The sequence below is a fragment of the Drosophila suzukii genome, chromosome X, assembly GCF_043229965.1.
Source record: "Drosophila suzukii chromosome X, CBGP_Dsuzu_IsoJpt1.0, whole genome shotgun sequence".
NCBI classification, from domain to species: Eukaryota; Metazoa; Arthropoda; class Insecta; order Diptera; family Drosophilidae; genus Drosophila; species Drosophila suzukii.
In genome coordinates this window covers 1,751,142-1,776,219 of record NC_092084.1, presented here as the reverse complement: position 1 = coordinate 1,776,219, position 25,078 = coordinate 1,751,142, and the positions used below count along the sequence as shown (strand labels likewise).

Genomic DNA, 25,078 nt, shown 5'->3' with positions numbered 1-25,078 from the left:
GCGGATGGATCGACTGCACCCACTTGGGCACTGGTCAAGTTGTGCAGGTTCAGGCAATCCTCAGCACCAAGGCTCTGAAATATTTATAACGATGCTTAGGCCCAAAAGTAGGCAAAAGTTCTCCGATAAGTCCAAAAACACGGTATAAAATAAATTATAAGTATTATAAATCCAGAAAAAAGGTTTTATAATATGATAGATCCAAATCTAAATACAATCCAAAATATCTTTTAGAATTACTCCATATTTATTGATATAGAAAATATACAATTTTTTGGCTTTCATGCTCCCAAGCATCATTAAACAAAAAATTTGCGTAGCCTATCTACTGTACTGGACTTTATTCGTATATGTCATATGGTTTATTAATTAATATATATAAATACACATTATATTCACGGTTGCAGTTTGCAGCGACTATCGCGTCTCATGTGTGATGTCAAAACAACAAAAACGTATCGTCATGTTGTTGAATTGGCCGCAGGCAGTGCTCACTGTACCGCCACAAAGTTCGTCGCCTTGATATTGGGTTTTTTCCCGCGGTTCTGCTTTAGTAATATAACTTAGTCTACTGTCTTTTTGGTAAGTATTTTCTTGATGGGTTCGCCTAGGCGAGTTCCCATTTCCAATGAATAAATAAAGTAATTAAAAGTATTAAAATTAGCGAAGGACAACATAGAATTAAAGCTGACAAAAAAACATAAAAAAAAAATATTATTATTATTATGTAAGACATAGGGTGAGAAGGGTGGAGACGTGATGATTTCTGATGTCTGATGTCTGAGGCACTTATATATCGATGCTGCTTGTTTTCAGTGTGATGTGTGTGTGTTTGTGTGTATGTGGAGTTGTGTGGGCGTGGCAGCGGAGGGGCGGACGTGGCGCATCCTAGCAAACAAGACGCTCGTTGTCCGGAGGGAAGATGCGATCATAATTCTCGATCAGCACCTTGGCCAGCATGTTCATGCGCCCAATGTCCAGCTGGATTTGATTGGCGCTGAGGAGACAGGGACCCCAGACGATGGCCAGATTGGTGGACGGCATGCGATTCGAAGCGCTGGCAGCGGCAACTCTGAAATACAGATATAGGTAATACAATATATGACTATGACCAGACATAGGCAAAGGGGAAAACCATATTACAGTACTTTTGGATGATGCATGATGATGCCCATGTGAGCTAGCTAGGGATCCTAGATCCCATTCTTCAATCACTTACCTGGTCAGGTGCTGGATGAGGAAGCGCAGAGTGGAGCGATTCGGCTCCGGCATGTCGTCAAAGGCCAGGCTCATCCGCTCGATGGCGGCCTCGTCGTTGAGGCTGCGTCCCAGGCGCTCGTAGGCCTCCTGGGTGATCAGCGGAGCGGTCAGCTCGCGGAAGAACTGCTTGTGCAGGCTGGTCAGCGTGTGGATGTCGTCCGTGTGCAGCCAGCGGGGATCGTAGAGGTGGGTCAGCTTCTTGCGCAGCTCGTCCACCAGCACCTTGTTCCCAGACGCCCGGTACAGTCCGTCCTGTTCGATGCACTCCGGCTGCTCGATGTAGGCGCAGATGTCGACCACGAACCGGGGCACATTCGGATGGTCGGTCATGTTGAGCTCCAGGGCGCTGAGTGGTGCGGCGAAGAGCGGATACTTCTGCTCGTCCAGGTACAGGCTGTTCACCTGGCCACGACGTTGGCGCGACTTCTTCTCGGTCTTCGGCGAGCGGTTGCTGCAGGCATACAGATTTATTAGATACGTTCTCTGGATTTCAACTTCATAACTCGAGTGCCGAAGTTGTGACAAATCGTACAAAGCTTTAACTGAACTCGATCAATTTTATTTAGCCATACTTACATGCGAAACACATTGCTGTTGACGGCGACTGTATTGCGTGTCCCAAACATGGAAGGAGAAATTATAAAAAATGATTACTCTATTTATATTGGAATTGGTTTTTGGGAGTATGGGCCTAGGCTACATTGCGACAAACGCCTGTCCAAGAGCAGTGCATCTTTTGACATCTCAATGGGAGAAGCGATCGGTAATTGTGCCACTCCCGACTGACTGGGAAGCCGACCGCGAATTGCGTATGAGTTTTTATGCCTACGCAAAATCGGAAATCACAGCCCCAGTCATTCAGTCAGTCAGCCAGTCAGTCAGCCAGTCGGTCAATCAGTCAATCACTCAGTTAGTTAGTCAAACATTCCTCGCCTTACCGAGATTGTGATTCATGGGCGACTCATTTGCATTATCCGAATAAAGTCGAGGCAGCAGCCGAAGCTACACAAAATCCCATGCCATCCGTCCCCGCGTCCGGCAAAAAGTGAAACCAGCTTTCATTAACCAAAATCCCAGAGAGAGACTCTAGTATTCGTCTTCGCACTCCCATTCATGTGGCCGTAGATAGAAGTCCCAGTCGTTGTGTGGGCCGCAGCGACCTTAAAAGGCCAGCCCGCGACGAGCCGAGTCTCAAGTGCTAGCAATGCACTCAGAAAAAATATACCGAGGTCTACAAATGGCGCTAAGGAATCTGCTTTCAGTTTAGAAGCAACGTCTATGTAAGGTTCTTGGTTTAAAACAAGAGGTGAATACTCCGCGGCTTAGTTCAATTGTAATGGGTTTTCAAACTTTAGAACGGCCTTAAACGAATATGTAATGTTTGAAATACAAAAAAACTAAAATACTTTTTAAAATTATAAAATAAAAATTGTAAAAAAAATATATGATATGATTATTATATCTATTACATCTATATTATATCTACCTCATTTATCTTACAATATTATGTCAATTCTTCCTGAAGGTAGAGTGAGGAACTGTTTTAGCCCTGAATCTATTAAAAAAGTGCATCTCTAGAGCCCAATTTTTTTGGAGTGCTTGGTTTTTCCACTGGCCTTGGTGGTTTCTACTTGGAATCGCAGTTCCAAGAGCAGCCGTTTCTGTGCAGACAGTCGGGCGCCCTCTTTAAACCGGTTAGTGGCTAATTCACTCGAAGGAAAGTCATCGATGGAAGTCAAGAAGTTGGAAACACTGCCGCCAAGCGGACTTAAATGCACTCACAGATCGCGTCAACTAATTGTTTTAGAAATAGTTGGCAACTCAGCTGTGGAGGTCTATTGAAACTGGGCTACATTAGTTATATACATTTATATACCGTACCAAATTTCTCTTATTTATCGCAAACAATCCCTATGTTTAAACTAATATTTCTAACAATAACTTCCAGCCAACCCAACGAAGCCTCACTCTCGGTCCCAATAAATGGCAAGTACGTGTTTACAGTACAGTAACTAATAAAATCGATTTAAAAGAAAATAAAAATATAAAAAAAGTTCCCCCTGACAAGTTCCAATAAATGTCTTTTTCAGGCCCATATAAAAACCTTCTCAGTAATAGTTTCCCCACCGATCCCCGGGCAATACTCACACTTCATTCGCATGCGGTTCTTGATGGACTTCTTATCATCCTCGCCCGGCAGATCGAGCAGATTGCCGATGGAGACGCTCTTGAAGCGCTGGAGAATCGTGCTCTGCTGCGTCTGCTGCACCTCATTGTCCTCCTGGATTTGCTGCGCCCGCAGAATGTCAGTCACTGGCACAATCTGGAAGACACACCATTGGGAGATTTGGTCAGAGTCACGCAGCGCCAAAGTATTCAGGTTCGCAAAGATGGGTAAAGAAGGTGGGGGAAGGCAGGGAAGCTAGCCCAGAAGCTCTGGGAGCGTACAATTGAGATACAGATACACAATCCGACAATCCAAGTAACGTCTGCAAATTAATTGCAGCTTTTCGTGCCGTTGTCGATGTCTATTGCTTTTTTCTGTTCGTTTTTGTACCTATTATTAAACCAGCTTTAGGGTGTGTTGTTTATGCGAAGATCTTAAGTCATACTAATAGTAAAATTCTGGGGACTATAATGTTAAGGCAAGAAAATGTATTACAATCTCTTTTAATATAGAGGTTCGTAAAAAATCGGCTCGAGGTCCAAAACTTTCTTTCATGTTTTCTTGTATATCAAGCCAATCTTGACATTCGGAAGTGAAACAGTAATATTGTAAGCGATTATATAATAAATTAAAACGTTTCAAGTTACCAAAAAAGTATCAGAAGTTCTATTAACAATATATATGTAGGGGTTCCCCCAAAACCCAAACCCAAAAAATCTTTTCAGGGTCCCCAATTTTGTTCCCCAACAGACATTTAAGAACCTCATTGTGTGGGGTATTTATTTGTCGAACTAGTGCCCGAAATCGTTTTGTTTTCTTGTTCAGACCGTAACCCCCATTACTCCGGGGGAAGTTCTGTTCCTCGGTGGGTTTCTTTTCGGTTCCACCCATCGCTCACCGTAGTTTGCCTTCGCTTGGGATTGAATCTGCCTGCCATTTCTTATCGCTAGGCTTTCGGGCTCTCTCTCTTACTCCCTCGCTGTATCTATATGTGTATATATTCGATTTTACTGCGGTGCACGCTATCTCTTTCTCCGGAACGGAACACAAACAGAAATAAAAAACAACAAATTCTGATAAGAAATTGATTTCGATTTGTAAGAAATCGCGCAACGGTACGGAAAATAAATGCAAGCGTCCGAGATAACGTTTAATCGAACAGTGACGGCCCAAGGTGTCGCTGCCGATGCATTTATCGCCACCGCCACGCCCACCGCCCACTGTCCGCCCACCAGCTGCCACCAGCCCCGTCTACCACCCCCACCACCCCCTTTCCGGACGCCCAACTCTGTTTGCGCCAACATAAACAAAATCCTCAGGTTATCGGCGACACATAAAAGTGGGATATTCTATACCCCATATGGCATATATATCAACGGGTAAGCTCTCCTAGCTCCAATTTAACTGGGCGATATTGCCTTAATAATAATCGTACTGCCAACCTAAAAAGCATTTTAAATTTCCTAACGAATTTATAACTCAAGAACTTCTTTGCTTTCTGTAAGAAATGTGTTAAAATAAAAAACTATATCCACACCATAAGCAGGGGATATCAATATAATGCATGTTTTCTTAGGGAAGCTCCACTGTATAATACAGCCGGAGATCCTCAAAATTTACAGTACGCGAACTCGGACTGGCACCTGGAGTTCCCCTGAATTCGGTCTGGTCCCACATATGTTTGGCTTTCAAAATCCCACTTAAAAAAAAGTCCCTTGGCAAAAGCAACACTTTTTGCGATTCCCAGAATCTGGGCATTCTTATTTCCCCGAGTTGGAAAATTAAACTAGCCCGGTGATAACTTCAGTTTAATGCTAAATCATCGATCATGTTATTACTTACGTATGTACATTTTATACAAGTTCCCACTCTATAAGTCTTAAAAATAATTGTAAATATACTAAAGACGCAGCTTGGTGACCCCGATCCATTGCCACAAAATATTAAGACTAATTGGCGTATTGGTTAACCCCAATTAAAAGTGTACTGTGAACGCCTTTGTTTCCGCCTAATTGGATTGCAGCTGGAAATGGGGGAAAGTCTGCTTGCAGTATCAACAAAGCCAAGTCAAATAAACAAATCCTCAAAACAAATGTCTTTCGAGCGAAATCGATCGATGAATATCGGATATTTTTGTTCACCCCCAATTAGCACTTGATAATTCTGGCAATTTGAAGTCGAGCCACGCCGCTCGAACTGATTAGACTGAATTTGTTTTGGCTAATTTGCTTTTTGTTTTCGTGCGAGAGTATTTTGACTGTTTAGTAAACAAATTCGCCAATATTGCGTAGTTTCGATTTTCGTTTTCGGTTTACACGAAACATTTGGATTTTTGGGTGAGAATGGAAACGAAATTTATGTGCGCCCAGATAGATGGTAACAATAAAGCCCCAAAAAAGAAGGCGACCGAAGCGATTTAATTGATACGACCTCGAATGGTACTAGTACATGTGTTTGCCTTGCTTTATTTTTATTTTCGCTCTATTCGCGCGCCCGCAGATACTGTATCGGTGTGTCTCTATATCTAAATACAAATGTATCGCCCCATTCGCCACATGATTCACTGTAAAAAGCCACACCAATCCGAAAAAACCAAAAAAACTGAACCGAACCGCGGAAAATAAACAAATGATCCGAAAGCCAAACAAAGGCGGCTCAGGCTCAGTTGACCTTTTTGTTTTGCTTGTGGTTTTTTAGTTTTTTTTTTGGGAAGAGGAGCTTGCTGCCTTCAAAACTTTTCGATTGCGTGGGCAATCTTTGCTTTCGATTCATCTCAAGACCCATTCGAGATCGTGTTTTCCAAGCTTGTTGACAAACTAAATAAATTTACTTTGCCACTTCAGTTTTGACATGGTCTATAAGGCCACTTGAAATGACTTTGTTGTTAATTCGGAAAAACCATATAATTCTCTTGAGATGTGTCATATACTGTACACCGTACAAGAGAAATTAAAATACCCCTTAATTTTATCTTCTGAACATGCATAAGTAACCATATCTGAAAACACATATCGCCGACTTATTTATGGAACACTCGAGTTCCGTTAAGATTTTTACAATCCCAGCGATTGAAGTTGGTGCAGAAGAAGAACTTCTGAGAAGGGCCCAAAAAACCACAAATTCAAGGCGGCAACAGAACGAAGAAGAGTTACGAAAATATTTGACTAATGATTTACCAATTAAGTGCTGATAAATGCGATGAACGAAGCTCGAAGGCAGGAAATTACACACAAGAAAAGCCGAATAATAAAACCACAGAGCCCGACTTAAAAATGCTCCATAAAAATGAGTGATTATTTTTGAAAGCCCTTTCAATTACTGCCCTAAAAACTCTTAATTTTTCGGATACTTAAGCAAAGCAACATAAGTCACAGGGAACCTACACAAACAGATCGATTATAACATATATGGGTATGGTATACCCTCTCAAAGGGTATCAACAAATGCGCCCCTCAAGCGGAGAACCGGTTTGCCAAAGTTTATAACAAAAATCCAAAAAATTAACTTTAGAGGCAAACAAACACACAGATACAGATGTAGATACCTCTACCAATATATGCATATTACGGCAGAATATATGCAAGCCAAAAGGGGGAGAATAAATAAAACAAAATAAATAAATAATTGTCGTTCGCGAAATGTGAATCAACATGTTGGGGCTCACGAAAACAGGGGCGGGGCATCAACAGGGGTCGAAAAAGGGGGGCCTGAAAAGGGGGGTCTGAACTCTCCCCGCGAATTTCTATGGAATTTCACATGCAGCGGCAAATGCAGCAAACAGAAAATAACAAACGTGAGAGGCAAATAAATAAAAATTCATTATGCAGAAAGCGGCACACGTACATATACATATGTTTGTAAGTTTGTGAATTTGTAAATTTGCACATATGCACACACAAGCATATGCGTTATAAACAAAGTGCAATCAAATTGCCAGGTATTCAAGCAAAAGATACATTTCGATAGACTCAAAAATGCCCTGTATTAACACAAATTAAAGGACGATTAACGGAAAAGCACTTTAAAACACCATAGGAACATAAGAAATCAGCACCTTACTAAATATAATTTAGAAGAAAATTAGTTTTCAACTTTAAGCAAGCAGTATTTATGTACAATAAATAAATTTGGAAGCTTGAAAATTCCCTGGAGAAAAAAATTGTTAAAAACATGAAGCAAAAAAAACCTTCGACAAACTAGGGATGACATTAACATTCAAGTAATCGAACGTATATTATTAAAGTTTAATAACCAACGTTTTTTGTTTTAAATTAACCTTTGACAAACTATGTTATATATATGTTCTTAAATATATTATAATTGAGATTATAATGTTTTTAAAAATCCATCCATCAACCACACATATATACCTTATTAATTCAACCCAGGTAAATTGATAAATCTTTCAGTATTAGTATAATATAGGTTATAATGTTTTTGAAATTCTACTCATCAACCACAGAAATGGCTAATTAATTCAAGAAAGTGATAGCAATGCCAATTAAATTGCCACATTGTGTATCTACAAAAAGGTGTATTTTATAGTTGCCTCGGTCGAGACCTCCCAGTGCGATTAGGGTATTTTCGCAATAGCGCTGCTCCCCCAACGGAAGGTTGTGTAACTCTTTCAAGCCCTCGGAGAAGGGGTTCGCAGACCATAGATCAGCTTAAACAATCGCATGAGCCCTTGTGCCCGGGGGAGAAAGGGATACGAACACCAAGGTACCCAGATACAGATACTTTTGCCGAGTTTAATTGATGTGACAAGTGACAAGTGAGGAAACAATGGCCATACGAAGAAACTGAGAGAACGTACATGGCAAATTGCGAGTGACAAGAGTACACTCGGAGAAATGTTCGATCTCTAGACCATGAGTTTGATTCAGTTATTTAGGTGTTCTCTACAGATTAACAACAAAGAAATCAATCTTTAAATTGATTTAATCAAGGTAGTTAAAGTTAAGTCACGACTTTAGGCTTGATTCAGCGAACTATTTTTAGATTATTATTACTATTTGCACCAGGGTTAAAGATTGCTAAGGTACTAATTCAGAAGAAGAAAACCCAGCATTTTATATAAAACAAGTATTAATGCAACTTCTCATTTTAGATTATTGTTTAGTTTTGTTCGCAGAACACTAAAGTCACTTAATTCAGAAATTCCAAATTCAGAGGTATTGTAGATATCATACTTATTTTTTATGGGGGAAGTACCATTTAAAATAAGATAAGATTTCTCAGATTAAAAGTTTAGTTATAAGGTTGGCCTTAGACTAGTTCTGGAGTAATTCAAATGGCTGATCATTTTTGTACACTAAGGAGGTCAAAAAATATAATCTAATTCTCACACTTCAGTTTGGAAGACTTCGGTGTACAAGGAATGTATACCAAATTTAAAAAATATATATGGGTACGAAAGTTTTCTTAAAAATTACTCATACGAACCGTAGTAATTTAGAGTTTGTCTAGAAAAAAATTGCTAACCTTATCAATTCATTGATTTTGTTGGAATACTTTTTAAGTAGAGGAGATCAAAAAACAAATGTTAAGTTAAAAGTTACGCAACATAGTATACAAATTTTGATCACTGACAACAGTGCGTATGAGTTCTAACCCTTGAGCGCATTATTCTAAAAATATCTATTTTGGTATGCTTTAAAAAATATGATGAGAATAGGTAATGTTCCACAAATGTGTGTTATACAAATATGTATTTCTGGGTGATTTCTTAATTTTTAGAGCGAAAATTAAGATTTTTGTGATTTAACTCAGAATAGCTTTGCATAGAATAATTATTATTCAAAAATAAATACAATTTTTAAGAGGAAATGCTTGATATTTATGCTATTAATATAAAGATATGTTTTAGAGGAATCGAAATGGCTGATCTTATATGAAGTTTATGTATTTGTTATGATCCCTTTTCAAGGACTTCCCACTCACCATGTCCTCTTCGTCCTCGCAGCAATGGAAATCCTGCAGCGTTTCCCGCCAGGCCAGCACGGAATCGGTGAGCAGCAGCCTCGCATTGGAGCGGACCCTCAGCTTGCGTCCCGCCCGCGGAGCCACGCCCCTCTTGCCGCCCACCGCCCCCGCGGCGAGCACAGCCCGCTCCCAATCCTCCTTGAGGGGCTGGGGAATGGCCACGGTGCGGTGGTGAGGGTCCTCCAGATCCTCCGCCTCGCAACTGCAGCCACTGTCGTCGCTGCGCGGGGTCACCAAGGTCGCAGGGGTCACCACAGTCGCCGCGGTCACCTTGTTCACCGCGGCGGCCGGGGTCACCTGGGTCACGGGTGGTGGCGGTGCCGGTCGACGGATGCGGGTCATGAACCGCTGGTGGACATGCGATCGATGGTAGTCGTAGAATATAGCACTATACTTCTTGGGATCCGTTGGGCTGTAGAAAATGCAGATGTTCCTAAGGATAGGATGCACCAGGGGCACAATCTCCGCGGGCCTCTTGTCCGCAGGAGGAGCTTGCAACCTGGAGCTGCCAGTGCTACTGATGGAACCCAGCGTCGCCGTGCTGTTCGTCACCGTGCTGCCCAGGCTGAGCGTCTCATCCGCCTCCGCCTCCGCCTCCGCATCTGCATCCGCCTCCGCATTCACATCCGCATCCTTGGTCTCCCGCGAGTACATGAACTCCACGTCCGTTTCCCACGCCCCCTGGTCCATGGAGGCGGTGGGCGAGGGCAAGGGCGTGGGCAGCATCAGCTTGGACCGCTTGGTCAGCGTCGACGTGGAGAGCTTGTGGCGAACGCCGGCGGCAAAGACGGCCGCCGCCTGGAGAGCCATCACATCCGCATCGGCGTCGGAGGGCAGCAATTCGTCGTATTCTCCCAGATCCTCCTCCTCCTCGTCGTCGTCGTCCCCCTCGTCCTCGTCCTCGTCCTCCTCCTCATCCTCCTCCTCCTCATCTGGCGGTAGGGCTTCGATGATCTCCTGATCGGCGGGTTCCAGGGTCTTGAACTGCCAAATGGGTTGGTAAATGGACTCCTCATCCTCCTCCTCTGAAACACGGGGATCGGTTTGGTGATTCTCCTCGGCCAGCGAGTTGGCCCTGGTGTCCTGGCTGTCTTGGCCCTGACCATTTGACTTGGCCAACTCCTCGTCCGTCTGGCGGGGATTGCTCAGAGAAGTGTTGGGATTACGAACGGGAACTTTGGGCGCCGGACGTCGGACTTTGATCACGCAATTCTGGAAGTTCAGGTACAAACAAAGGTTGTATTCATGTTGGCATTTTGGGTCCTTGGCTACTATCCTCGTTGGGTTGTTGGGTTTCACGCGCTTCTCAAATTGACTTATAGAACGATTTCCTATTCTTTGTAAGGGCATAAAGCTTTTGATGGTGTTTAATTTTTAAAATCTTAAAAATCTTAAGATAATCACATGATAATATGATATTACTTAAGAATTTTTGTTAAAGTTTAGAATTAACTTGTAACATTTCAAAACTCTTTAAAAACTGAAAACTCAAAAAAGTGCAGACACTTTAAGCCAGTTGATTAGTTAATTAAGTAAAATAACCAAAGCAATTAAGCAGGGGGCTTCCCCTCTTCCGCTTTAGGTGGAAATTATCATTGATATGCCGCCCATAAAAAACAATGAATTAACTCCATAAAACACCTCTACACTGGAAATCTCAATCACATGTAAGTTTTTCATAACGGCATGATGGTAATTTCAGATTTTTTCCAATATGCCAACACTTTTGTAAAAAAAATCAACAAAAAATCGACAAAAAAGAACGTTAATTAAACGCTGATTATTTTATAGTTATCTTTTGTTTTCATTGCAAACTTGTTTGTTTTCCTCCACATTTTTTCAGTTTTAATGGTTGTTTTTAATTAGATAAGTTTGTTTATTTTTTGTGTGTGTCTGTGTTTGTGTTCCGATGGCCAATCGAACATTGGCATCCCTTTCGCACGCGAACCGTTAGTCAATTTTGAACTGCAATGAAACGCAACAACATCGACAGCACAGAGAAAAAAACAAGTGGGGGCTTATAATTTATGTCACTTTAAAATCAACAGGACTTGTAGGTTGTTACCTACTAACAAATTTTCAATGCATTTAAATTTTAATAATATGGAGTCTGTACCTGAAAAATAATTCTCTAAAATTCGAATTATTTAAAGGTCTGTTTAACTGTTTTTAAAGCTTTTTTTCTTTTTGCTTGTTTGTTTGAGTAATGGAAGTTTTACTTTGCTAATCGATTTGCCAAATCACATTTCGTACATTTTTATCACATTATTAATGGTTTTTTAAATCATAATTTTTGAGGTAATTATTTTTGAGTGAGTTGTTGTTTTTCTCTGTGCTTTTTTTCGTTGGCTTTTGATTGTTGTTGTTTCTCTATAATGAGTGTTGACCTGTGTGATTTGCTGTTGCTGTTGTTGTTGCTCGCTGACATTGCAACTGGTGGTGGTGTTGTTGTTGTTGCTGCCGCTTTCATTGTCACAACTGTGATTGTTGTTGTTGTTGTTGCTGCTACAGCTGTTGTTGTTGTTGTTGTTGTTGTTTGTGGGGCGCTCTGCCCCACCATTTGGCTTTGGCGCCGCCATCAAAGCTCGAATGTGGTTGTTGTTGTTGTTGTTATGGTTTTTGTTGGTGCTGGTGTTGGTGTTGGTGGAGCTCTCGCCCCCGCTTACACCCTCTCCCGCTCCCGCTCCCGGTCCCGCTCCCTCTCCCTCGCTCACAATGCTCCCCTTCTTCGTACTTCGAATCGCGCGACGCTGCGCTGCAGCCGAAAACACGTCGTCTCTCTTCGAAACCGCTGGCGAAAATGAAATTGAAGCCGAGCGATCGCTGTGGCCGAAGAAGAGAAGCAGGCGCCATTCAAATTCATAGCCCCCAACTGAGTCACGCGCTCTCTGGCGGCGATAACCGTTGATCGGTCGCTTGTGTTGCTTGCGTTGTTGTTGTTGCCACAACCACTGACTGAACGATTTGTCATAGGCGGTGAGAAAGCCACGCACACACACGTGCAGGCTGCCGGAGAGGGCGAGGCTCTGCATTAAGCGTAAGAGAGAGACTTGGTGGGGCAATGGTGGCATAGCATCTCTGTCCCCCTGCTCTTCGATCAGCCCCACTTGTTGCGTGGCCGCCTGCCTTTTCTCTTCGTTCAGAGCACTTAGGTAGTCATTCACAAACTCGGCCGTGATCGCACATCTGCGCTGCTCGCTTGCCAACTCTTTAGCCTCTCTCTTCACTTGTAGCTTTCTCTTAAAGTCCTCGATCAGATTCTGCGGCCGGTGGCAACTCTCTTCGGCGATGTCCTTGCTCCTTCGCATTGTGACGTTGGCGATCTCTTCAGAGCTGATCCCCTGATGATCTCTTCGCGCTGGCACGCTCTTGGGCTGCTGCCACGCCCCCTCCTCGTAGTGGTGGACCTGGCGCCTCAGTGACGTCATCCACTGGCAAATGCTCTCGTTGAGATACAAGGACGCTGCCGCCGCCGCTCTTTCGTCCTGCAGCAGGCGAATGCGAGAAACACGCGGCTTCTTGCGCTCTCTATTCTGGCCGGGGCTCTCTTGCTCTTGCTGCGGTTGGGGCTCGGGCTCTCTTACGCGACCGTAAATGTGCTGATCGCTCTGGCTGGTGCTCTTAAGCTGCTGCTGCTGCAGCTTGAGTTCGCAGATGCGGCGAAGGTCAAAGGTCTCCTGGGTGCGGAAGACCTCGTCAACGTTGTGGATGATCTCCAGAGAGCCGGAGGCGCCGCCGCCGCCGTTGGAGGTCCTTGGGAAGAGCCTTCGCTGCAGCGACGAAGAGCGATTGAGCTGCTTAAGAGAGCCGAAGAGACGGGTCAAGGTCGCTGCGCTGGACTTGGAGTAGCCCAGCAGAGAGCGCGACTTGACCTTGGTGGGAGGAGTGGGTGGCGTGGGGGTGGCTGTGGGCGTAGGCGTGGCAGTGTCAGTGGACGACTCCGCTGACCTTTGACACTGGCATCGCTCGTTGTCGCTGTAAATGCCGCGGCACATATCGCAGATATTCTCATAAATATTATTACACTCCGGGGAGAGAGGGGGAGGGGGTGGCGAAAAGGGTGGAGGGGGCGGACTCACCACCCCCCCGCTCACGATGCACTGACAGAAATGACAGTAACGGCCTTGGGCGGCGAACACCCCGTAGCCGCAGCCCCGGCACAGATTCTCGTAGATCGTCTCGCGAGGGAAATACTTTCGCAGCTCCAAGTTGGCATGACCCTTGTGGGAGGGGCAGGGGCAGGGGCTGGGGGCGGAGGTCACGGCCACGCCCACACTCGGCAAATTCTCGTAAATGTGCGTATCCATGGCGAAGTTATCGTTGATGTCCTTCGCCTGCTGTGGCATTTCCACGCTTTCTTTCTCTCTATCTCCCTACTTTCTCTTATCGCCGCTGCGTCATGTCATAATTCAATATTAAGTGAGAAAATAATGGCCAAACGAGAGACCCGGAGAGATAACGAGTGAGCACTGTGTTCAAGTGAATTCAATACACCGCGATTTATTGCGTCTATATTTCGAAATCTATCACCTTTCTTACACTTCTTTTTATTTATTTTTAACTTTTCATCAAAAAATAATTTTTCTTTCAAGACCTCTGCATAGTTAAGTCAGAAAATAACTGTTATTCTTTCGGATAATAAAAGCACACCTATAACTGCAATTCCATGACATTCTTGTAAGATCAAAATATAACTAATAATAATAACATAACTAATACTAAGTTCATAATATAACGTAATTTCATCAAATCGACTTAATATCATATCAATTTTTGAATCAGTGTGGAAAAAAGATCATCCCAACACGATCCTGTTTCTCACAGTGTGAAAAGTCAATGCTTTTGAACTGTTTAAAGTTGAGACTTAAGTGAAGACACTACCCCCTACCTCTATTTCTCAATAGCCCCTGTTTCTGTCCCGCTTCCGATATTCATTATCTCAGCAAAAGTCGCTGCACTCTGCACTCAATTGGCCCCAAGATGTGATGTATTTAGACCAGTTTGGTGACCCCGATCCATTTTTGCATTGCTGTACAATAGCCTAAGGTATTCCAAAGTATTGTATCCTTTATTTACCGCTTCTAAAGAATGATATACTCCCATCCAAATAAAAAAAAAATGAAAAATGTATAATATTCAGTTAAACTGTTTTCAAATTGTGTGTTATTAGAACCAGTTGAAACATTTGTTACTAAGCTCTTTAGGAGTATAGCATTTCTAATTAACGATTGTCGATTTTTTCTAAAATAATTTATAGCGCATCGCTCGAGGGAATGAATTTTATTCTTTTTTTGTCAAATAAAAAACCCCAATGCCCAAGGGTTCTACATTAACTGAATGCAGCTCTTCTGGCTGGAATTCTACAGTCGTTTCATTTGGTCTTTGTTTTTGTTGATTTACGGGGATGACTCACAAGCCGATCCACCAAACCATGTCGGTCGAAGGGGGCGTGGCCCCTGCTCTCCCCTCGAACCCCCCTCGAACTCAAACTGGTGGCCCTGACAGAGCAAAGAGAGGTGAGCAGGGAGAAAACAGAAAACCCCCGAGAAACAGGTTGGCCAGCCGAGAATTGTGTAACGATCGTCGACTTCCTCACCTACGCCTCACAGGTGCCGCCAGGTAAATGGAATGTGGAACGTGGAATATGGAATGTGCATGGCCCACACTGAGAAAATTATTACTTCCTTAGTTTACAGAAACAACATTTAAAGAAAACAATTCAGTTGAAGAGTTCTGAGAATGGCTTTGTAGTGCTTTCGGAAATACACTTTATAACGGATCATTTAAGAATTTCATTGAACAAAGTAAATATTTAATATGTTTGATTCTGATGTACCATTACTCCTTAAACAGAAAAAGATATCTAAATAAAATTTGTAATTAAATTTTTTCAAAATAGTTTATTGAATGCCTTTTTCTTACTTACAGATATCAAAAATTGAATCTTACTTTTAAACAGAAAAAGGTATTTAAATTAAAGTGTCGAAAGGAACTAATTTATTTCCTAACAGAAAAATGAAATGCTCTTTTTTATTTTGAAGCAACTTTTTTTTATAGTGCGCAGATATACCAAACGGAAGGCGAGAGTGGCCCTAATGGAGTTCAGGTGCCAATAAACGAGGGGCCGTGCATTAATCTTCTGATCAGCGTAAGTGGGCAAATCGTGCACATATATCTTGACGGTGGATCTTAAAATCTCTTTTGGGAAGACTGCGTCTTACTGGCGATTCTTTGATCTAGGATTGCGGCCATTAATCATAATCGTCTTGGGGCCTAAAAAGGGAAACCGGTTTGGTTTTGAGCTGCTTAAACATGTTTTACAATCTTGACTTCCAATTGTTACAAAAAATAAACCTTAAATCCAAAGTTATCTAAGTGAACTAAGGTTGAGGGTTGTAAACACTTTGAATTGCAACACTACAATTTAGATAAAAGCATTTAACAGCTCTAAGTTCAAAGAACTTAAGAAAATCTTACCAAAAGTTATACATATTTGTATTTAACTACGTATTGCAGCTTCCATTACTTTTGTAACTCTACAAATATTACAAAGATATAGAATATGTTTACGAAAGTGCAAGGCTGTTTGCGTATCGTTTCCCTTTGGTATTCGAAGTTCCTCAGGCGAATTTCTAATCTGAATCCCATGGGCTAAGTTATTATTCGAATGTTGCTATACAATGTTTCGGTTTTCAGCAAGTATGTATTATACATTTATTTAAGGAAATGTCTCATTTTGACATTTCTCTGGGCAGGACTTGGTCTGTATGTGGAACCTTTGGACATAGAATTTTCTGCAGGCCAAGCTTGATCACAGATGGGAAACCCAGACAATTGAAAAGGAATTTGAATTTAATGGCGACCATCCCTATTCGTCCTTCTGGTACTTGAGGGCCATTCGCATGAAGTTGGCGCAGGAGATGAACCCGGTCCCCTCGGGGTCACCCTCCTGCATCATTTCCTGGATGGTGGCCCGGTCGGGCTCCTCCTCGAGGGTCTCCTCCAGGGCCAGCTGGAGCTCCTCGGCGGAGAGGACGCCGTCGCCGTCTAGGTCAAAGCGCTGGAAGGACTCGCGGAGAATCTGCTCCCGCTCGGCGCGGATCATCATGCGACAGAAGCGCTGGAAGTCCACGGATCCACTGCCCTCGGAGTCCGCCGCCAGGACCATGTCTCGCAGCTCCTCGGCACTGGGACGGCGACCCAGTTGCTGCATCACGGCATCCAGATCCTCAGTGGTGATGACCCCCGAGGAGTTCTCCTTGTTCAACAGAGCATAGATCTCCTTCAACTCGGCCTTGTGTGCCTCGCTCATGTCGGCAATGGGTTCGGTTTTCAATGCTAATCAGTGCTTCACCCCCTTGTTCGAATTTTCAGTTATATTCAACATAATACTCCCACAAAACTGACACTACTCACTCAATTTCCACTTTTCTTTGTACAAATTTTATCAGAGAATTTTGAAATTTTGCACTTCAGTTAAAAATGGAAATAAACAAAAATATATTTTTGGTATCCGGTGTTGCCCGAGCAGCGTTTGAACTTTGAATGAACTAATTGTGGACGTGACACAAGGGAATTGGTTTTCACGGCCTCCTGTGATTGGGGATTTTTAAATAAAAGACTAAAGCCTACTATGTGCAATACATTTTTCATCAAACTACCAATTTATTTTGTTTAAGAATTAACTACAAAATTTGCACCATCTAACGTCGGGGTCACCAAGCCGTAAGATTGCCACACTCATTCCGATTATGGGTTTATCCATTTTCCAAACACTTTAATTACATCATGAATTACTTTTTAAATAGATGAAGCCATTAGTGCAGAGAAACTAGTCAATAATTCAAGTTTGCGGTCAGCTTAACCCAACTGGCACATTATATATTGACCAAAAATATTCAGATCATGACACTTGACATTTTAAATTATTGTTCAAGGGTCTTACAAACGAAGAAAGAAGAGTTCCTATTTGATATATCCAAAAAGCTCCACATTTTGGACTGTCGAATTACCACCTTTTGTTACCGACTTGCATACTTTTGGGCATTCGCCAAGACCTTCTTGACCCCGTCAACAAAACCCTCCGAGGTTGTGCAGCTCGCAAGGAGACAACAATAAAATCGAAACTGCAACCACTTCCACTCCATGTGGCATGTGAATCGGCGATTGTAAAGTATCTACGGATTTGCCTATGTCGATGATTCATCGCCATCCAGTTGCGGATGGCGACAAATGAATGAACGATGATGAATGCTTACAATGTATTGTAATTCAGAAACAAACAAAAACACAAAAAAAATTAAAACGGGGCTTGGTCCCATGATTTTTCCATATCCCAGCCGAGTTATCTCACAGCGCTTATCTCATATCTCTCTCGGTTTCCCTCACAGCAGATCCACTCTTCCGTTCGAGGTTCTATGTAAAACATCCATTTGTGTATGTTCTATTCCCGAAACACCAGCACGAAAACAAAAATTATAATTTGGTCAGTCTCTTTGTACCACTGATAAGACGAGTTTCGGATCGGAATATTACGAAATCGGGCCTGGCATGATGGGATCGGATCGGATCGTAACGGATCGTATCGTATCGGATCGGAGCTCCAGGCGCGACGCGTTCGCGAATTTAACAGAATATCAACTGAATTGGAACTCAAGATGCCGCCGAGAATTTTCTTGGGTGGCGGTCCGCCTCGTAAGCGACTGGCGCTGCAGTCGCGGTCAGCGTCGACGTCGACGCCAAAAGAGTCGGTGGCTATGGCGATGGCGATGCCGACCTCCGGTCACCCAGGGAACTTGAGCACTCCACACTAGTCAGCAAAAGTGGGCACAATACACCAACCCCTAATCCTTCAGACTATGTTAATTCATCAACAAACAAAAGGTTGGGAATTACAAGCGCGGTTTTAAAGGCCATATGCCACTTGCTTTAAACTCAACTACCTGGATTTATTTAATTAATTCTAGAAAAGTATTGAAATCTACATATAAGGACCCATTATTCTTTTGGTTTTTGAATTATATAATATAAAATAATTGAATAATCTATCTACATTAAGTGACTCAAAGTGGTTCAAATAAATCAGGCTCAGGTTACGAGCTGTAATTTAATGAATCAATGGGGTGATTAGCTGAGCCCTAGCTACACTCACTACGGAATTGCACATGGAAGCACACGGACAACAGTCCCGTTCGAAACTCCATGCTGACTAGTGTTGGCCAGAGATCAGCGATGGGGAGGCAAAAGCCCAGAGCAGAACAGAACCAAACTAAACTGAACTGAAACTGAACCACATGTGTGTAATGGAACATGGGCAACATGTGTGGTTCCCTGTGTGTGCGTGTGTGAAGGGTTGGGGGTGGGGCATGGGGCGTGGGGCGTGGGGCGTGGCAGCGACAAAAGACGCTTTTTATACTCAACGCCCGTTGCCTAATTAAGCATATCGAGAACGGTCTTTCGGAAGGGGACCCGAGTTGGGAGCTCGTTTTTGAGGTGGGGGTGCAAAAAAAAGCCAAATAAAATATGGGAATGGAATTGGAATCGGATTCGCGAGGGGGCGAGGCCCGGGGAACTAACCATGATGAATGCTAAACACTGCTGAAGTATACACAACCGTTTCGTCAACCGATTACAATATCTGTAGCTTTGCTCAACACTTTATTGCAAGTGACTCGAGTATGGAAATGAGAGCTGTACTTTGAACATGAACCAAGCCTTTTGCTAAATACGGTCGAGAAAATCATACGAAGGTCGTAAACTGGGTTTAATTTGTGTTTCATGAAAGTCACTCTACCCAGGATCATCTGAACAATTATATGTCGGCTAAAGATACTGCTAAGGTAGAACAAAATAAGATTCTAAAAAAGGTTAAATTACTCTGGCAGATTTGGATTAGGCTTTCAGGACATATTAGAACAAATTACTAACTTAACTTATTTGCTATTAAAATGAGCCCAACTGTTGTCACAAAGCATATTTATATATGTATTCAAGATCCATAACATGGATTCCATATGTAGTATATCACAAGTGTTTTAGCAAGTGTCCGATATTTGCAGAACACCCCGGAATGGGTAAATATCGTAGTCTATATAAAACAGAACTGGGAGAAAATACAGAAAGGGAAGATATACTATAGAAGCATCTTTGGAGAAAAACAGTGATCCAGGGGGAGAGAAATTGAGAACGAGAACGAGAGTGAGAATGAGATGGAGACTCAGAATGAGATTGAGAATGGAAATGGGGAGAAGCCGCAGAGGAATCGCACTGCAGTCGATGCTCAGCAATATGGTCGCTTGATCTTTGAACTAAATTAATTAAGCACAATGAACACAATTGTTGTTGTTGGCTTGGCTGCCGTCGGCATCAAATGTATCCAGCAGATACACAACAACGGGCAACACACATCCACATCGAAAGAAAGAAATGCATTCAGGCTGTGACCAACATTGCAGGCAACTGTTTGCTTTTTTTGGCTACCCTGTGTGCCACATAAGCGGGGAATATACACGAAGAACTGAACAACATCCCTGATGGTAAGTCCCAAAAAGCTGACAAATGTTATCTATGTGCATACAACTATACTCTCAAAACTAAGAATCAACGCACAGTGCAATCCACTTAAGTGAGCCTAGTAATTTCATATTCCTTCTTTCTTTTAGTTTATTAAAACAAATTTGTAGATGATTTAAATACAACAAATGGGAATTTATTTGTCATACTTTAACAAGGGGCATCTTTCATTCGCAATGCCTGGCAAATAAATTTCTTAAGAACATATTTTCATGTTTTCGCTTTCGGCTTCCATGTCTTTTTTTGCCCCGGCTCATATTTGGTTTGGCTTTTCTGCGGGTCTTCCTCGGCTGCCTTCTTCCCCCGAAAAAACGAAGAATTAAAAGGGTGGCCCACGGCTCATGGCCCGTGGATGATGGTTGATGGTTGATGGCTGACGGCCCTGTCCAAGTCCCCGTCCATATCCACATCCACATCCATGTCCCTGTCCAGAACCCCAGACTCGCGTCTTTGGCAGCATTATGTTTTCGTCGGTAATGAGTTGCAAGGCAGTGTTGTCGGGAGCTGATAATTAAAAACGCTGGATATACAACAAATTTACAGATCGAATTTGGCTTGCTTGGTATACTATTTGTATTAATTTAAGCAGCCAAAACCAGATACATAAAATCTTTTATAAAGGTGTGTTAGAGTATGCTATTTTATATTTTGTGCACTGGATAAATCCGAACGACGAACTAACTTTTCTGTAGCATACTTTTAGACGCCCTCTTAAGAGGTTTCAAATTGCTAGGCATGACTGAAAAATCAAGACCTAGCCCAAACTAGCAAGGCTACAGCTCTCGAAATGCATTCCCTCTATTTTTAAATAAATAAATAAAGTGATTTATTAAGATATTTTCTTTTTATTTCTTGGGATTTTAAGAAATTGCTTGTAGTAAGATATAAGAATCCCCGTCATCTTATATCTAGCAATAAAGTAGTTAAAGTACCAACTCTATATCTGCGCTGAATGCTGCATGTGCTTGTATTGGTGCTTACCCCTCGATGCCACCCCCTTCCATCTCCTCCCCTCCCCCTCATCGCCCTCATATTACTTTATGGTTATTATTGTTGTTGGGCCGCGGTCTTCTCCTTCTTTAATGAATTTTATTAAGCGCGACAGCAGCAACAGATAGACCGAGTGGAAAGAGTGACCGAAGCCAGCAGCTTTTGTCAACGCCTCAAATTAAAATAAAAAAAAAACTTAAATTGGACTCTTTTTTATTGACCAACGACGTGTGACTCATTCGATGTTGTATACCACTCAAGCATAAAATCTAATCCGGGGAATTAGTCAATAATTGATAAATAAAACACTTTGTGGAAATTGGCTTGTAACGGGCGATAAAAATGTACTCAAGTTTTGCTTATGACCCTTAATACAAATCTATTCTTATCTATTCTATTTAATTTCAGAAGAACTATTAACAGGATTTTATATAGAATACTAGGTGTTTATTTCAGGTAGGAAAATACTTGAAAGCTAAAAATGTTCAGAAGTGTACCACTTGAGGTTTAATCAATCTTTGGACGTCAATGATAGTCTGATATCTCATCTCTGAATTTCCCTATCAGCAGAGCCCCTGTAACTTGACTCATAGAACCATTCAAGATAAAAACCGGGAGATACAAAATGAGGAGGCGAAATTGTGAGAAACAAATGACACATTCAAGGGGTGAGAGGGTAAGAACGGAAGCTGAAATTGGAATACACGAGTACGAGTACGAATCCGAATTCGAATTGAAATGGGAATGTCAGCTCAAGTGTCAATCAGACGATTCAGACGACGATTCTACTTGGCGCTGCATTAACAAAGAAAAAATCAAATTAAAAGAGAAATTTCGAAGCAGAAGTGCGGGGCAAATCAGAGCGAGGAAATGAAATGCATAAATAAAGCAAAGCCAAATGGAAATAATGCACATAGTATCTATGTGACCGACTGGGTACGTGTGTGTGTATTTGTGCCCGTCGACTGATGACAAAATTGTTTCACTCGTCAGCCAGCGAACCAAATGATAAACCTCTGCACAGCAAAAAAAAGGGAAGGCTGGGAGCTTTTTAAGTTATTTAATTGTAAAATAATTTTTTAAAAGGTTTTTACTTGGTAAAAATTATTATGATGTATTTTTTAATCTAAGAAAAGGTCTAATACTAAATATTAATGATTTAAAAATGTTTGTTCATCCATTCATCAATACTTATTTTTGCTTACTTAGCTATAATACTCATTTTATGATTAACTAATATGTGGTTTAGATAATATCACATTTTTTTTTTACTTCTGATATTATTTGAAAAGGGTTTAGGAACTAAACATAAGTACTCATTAAATGGTTTTTCATTTTATTTTTTTTATTGATGGTTGGGTTAATAATTTTGTAACCGTGTACGTGTTTTATGGTCTTTCAGTCGCATCAGAGAAATTCGCTTAGCAATTGGTTGCTAATGAGACTCGGGTTGTTATGGTTTATTCTTCTTTCCTGGTCCTATTTATTTTCTTGGCTTGCATTCGCGATTGCTGCAAGGCGAAAACCGCTCTGAAAACGCGTCCGAAACGCCTGCAAGTCGCGCACAAAACGCATGCGCAGCTGCAGTTGCAATTAGTCGCCAAGTTAGTAAAGAAAACAATGAAAATGAAAACGAAGACGAGGCGGACGAAAAGATGATAAAGTGGGCAAAGGCAAACGGGCAAAACACGCAACGAAAAACGAAAAACGAAACAGACAAATAAAAAAATAAAACGAAATAAGACCATGCGCAATGCATTTTTGCATTGCATCAGTTGGAAAACCTCATAAGCTGAGGGGCTCGAGTTCGGGATCGGGTTTTATTTTTTTTGGGTGGCACAATGAAACCCGCTGTGCGGTCGACCGGCCCCTTGCAATCACATTTCCAAATACTATTTACCCACACCAATATTATTTAAGTGATTAATGGTCATTTTTAGCCATCTAACAAACTCATTTTGACGGCATTTCTAAAGCGACTATCATATGTACTTATTCACTTTTGAAGAACATATAAAAAAATTGTATTCTATTACTTGGTTATGGTTTCGTTTTGAAGAGCTCAAAAATATATGTTCATTCATATATCAAGGTTAAGGTTACGAAATAGTTGTAATCGCACTCTACATATGAGAGGAAATATAGGAATGTGTGGCATGATTGTGGCACAATTCAAAATGTACCAAATAAACAAGGTCATTAAATAAATAATAAATAAAAAAGGGCATTCCACTCTTCTAGAAACTGAATTAAAAATTTGTTCAACTTTGTTGATCATCAATCTGATCGATCGTAAAGGACCCCACTAAACTTGCCCTAGTGGAAAATAGATTTTCACTTTCGGACCCAACGGAACTCTTTCGGAACCCGTTCCGGTCTCACTTTCACTTGGAATGCAAATTTTGGCTGCAGCTCTTCGTACCGAACCCAACCCTCCAATAAAAGACCGCTAACGGACCATAAACGAGTTTAAATCGGTGTGCCAGTGAAACTCGTGAGCCAGGGAAATCCTATGAATCGGCGATAAATCAAGCTGATACGAGTTATCAGTTGAAGATCGCTAAAGTAGTTGGGTTTTTTTCTTTTCCTGATTCAAAGGGGAAATCAAATCTTCACAACTGTCTCTATTAGGCCCTCTTAATCTACATTTCTATGGTCTTTGCTAACAGGTTTTACTTTTAGGTTATTTGGATTTCTTTTACGTAGTTATAAAAGAATGAATAGTATTCACTAATTAATCAGTACTTAAAATTGATTCAATAAAGAGGTAATAGAGTGTTTTAATCCCAAACTTGTGGAATTTCCCCTGGAACTTAAACTTTCTTTACATTCAAATCACCATATTGCTATGCTGATTATTAAATTGATGGTATGTCACTGATCGATGGGCTGGCTAATACCATTCGGAAGGCGGTTGCTATATCTCAATTTGATGGATATGTTATGGCGGGTAATTGAGGAGGTCAAAACTTACCCTCAAGGCGTTCTGATGGCGATGGTTGGAGGTCAGGTCTAGCATGGAACTGGCCCTTAGCTTCCGGTTTTGATCCGAACTGGTAACTGGAAGGGGCTTTTGGTCCTGATTCTGATCATTTGCCTGGAGTTGCGGAGTTGGGGGGCTTGAGTCCTGACTGTGATACGGATCTGGATTTCCACACTCGCTGCAGGATATGTTCTCCGCCGATCTTGCCGCTCGGTTGGCCAACGGGGATGAGGAGGACACCGTCGATGAGGATGCTGTTGTGCATATGGAGATTGTGGGCGATGTCGATGTCCATGTGGCAGTGGGTGGTGTTATGCTGGTGAGCGTGACTGTAAGTCGACCGATTCCCTCGTTGGCGGTGTTGTCACTAATGGTATTCCAATCGCTGTTGTTGTTGTAACTGCTGGTATTGTTGTTATTGTTGTTACTGTAGGAGTTGTTCGTGTTACTGGAGTTTTTGGCATTGGCGTAGAACACCTGGGAAATGCTGCGAAATATGGTGCGATAGCCCCTTTTGTTCTCCGCATCGCCGGCCATGATGATCACACTTTGAGAAAACCAAAAAAAAAAATCACACACTCGAAATCTGCACACGATTCTTCTCTTTCTCAATTCTCAATTCTTCACTCTTCACTTTGCACTCATTGGGTTTATTGTTATTGGTTTCGTTTCTGCATATATCTTTGTTTCATGTGTGGGAGAGGTGCACTGAAAAGAAATTGTGTTGGCTTAAGGCTTTATTAGGCAAAAATATCACAGGGCGTTATGTTACTTATTATTAGTTTTATATTTGTTTTTTTCATTAGTTTTCACTCAGTTAAACCCACAGGTTCCTACAATTTTTCTTCGGTGTACGAACCAAAGACATGAGCAACACCTTCCACTCTTATCTTTGTTTTTTTCCTTTTTCTTTTTGTTTCTTTTGCGGGGGAGTGCTTTTCTTGGGGCCCACAAATCAATATTAAAAACGTAACGCCCGGGAAAATGTCATAATTACACGAGGCCACATGAAAATGGAGTGGGGGTACTGGGAACTGGGGAACTATGGCAAGTCAGGTATCGAAAACTGGGAGTTAAAGCACGGGAGACGCGTTCGGGCAGCGGCGGCCAACTAAATCGCT

At 42.0% G+C, this 25,078-nt stretch overlaps 2 protein-coding genes across 6 annotated transcripts; both read right to left on the bottom strand.

The window, feature by feature from the left end:
• Positions 1-224: 224 nt before the first annotated feature.
• Positions 225-25,075, bottom strand: RhoGAP18B (Rho GTPase activating protein at 18B). 5 transcript variants are annotated; one of them, XM_036820222.3, is made up of 7 exons: positions 24,955-25,063; positions 23,949-24,665; positions 9,371-10,624; positions 3,409-3,583; positions 1,837-1,864; positions 1,220-1,711; positions 225-1,072 (listed from the first exon to the last, which is right to left on the bottom strand). In XM_036820222.3, the coding sequence occupies exons 2-7, from the start codon at positions 24,492-24,494 to the stop codon at positions 889-891; spliced, it is 2,679 nt and encodes an 892-aa protein (XP_036676117.3). In that variant the 5' UTR covers positions 24,495-24,665; positions 24,955-25,063; the 3' UTR covers positions 225-888. The 5 variants fall into 5 exon arrangements, with proteins under 5 accessions (XP_036676117.3, XP_065723767.2, XP_065723765.2 ...); XM_065867695.2 differs by having other exon boundaries at positions 23,949-25,075; XM_065867693.2 differs by lacking the exons at positions 23,949-24,665; positions 24,955-25,063 and adding an exon at positions 11,800-13,928.
• On the bottom strand, positions 16,102-17,247 carry LOC136117288 (uncharacterized). The gene is made up of 2 exons (XM_065867697.2): positions 16,829-17,247; positions 16,102-16,769 (listed from the first exon to the last, which is right to left on the bottom strand). Exon 2 carries the CDS (start codon positions 16,722-16,724, stop codon positions 16,281-16,283), a length of 444 nt encoding a protein of 147 aa, XP_065723769.2. The 5' UTR covers positions 16,725-16,769; positions 16,829-17,247; the 3' UTR covers positions 16,102-16,280.
• Positions 25,076-25,078: the final 3 nt, after the last annotated feature.

Bases quoted from the DNA above. Each gene is read 5' to 3' on its own strand.
- RhoGAP18B (XM_065867693.2), bottom strand. From the start codon at position 13,758: ATGCCACAGCAGGCGAAGGACATCAACGATAACTTCGCCATGGATACG. The intron at 1,865-3,408 runs GTGAGTATTGCC...CACGCAATACAG, and splicing joins GAACCGCATGCGAATGAAGT to TCGCCGTCAACAGCAATGTG. The intron at 1,073-1,219 runs GTAAGTGATTGA...TCTGTATTTCAG, and splicing joins CTCATCCAGCACCTGACCAG to AGTTGCCGCTGCCAGCGCTT.
- LOC136117288 (XM_065867697.2), bottom strand. From the start codon at position 16,724: ATGAGCGAGGCACACAAGGCCGAGTTGAAGGAGATCTATGCTCTGTTG.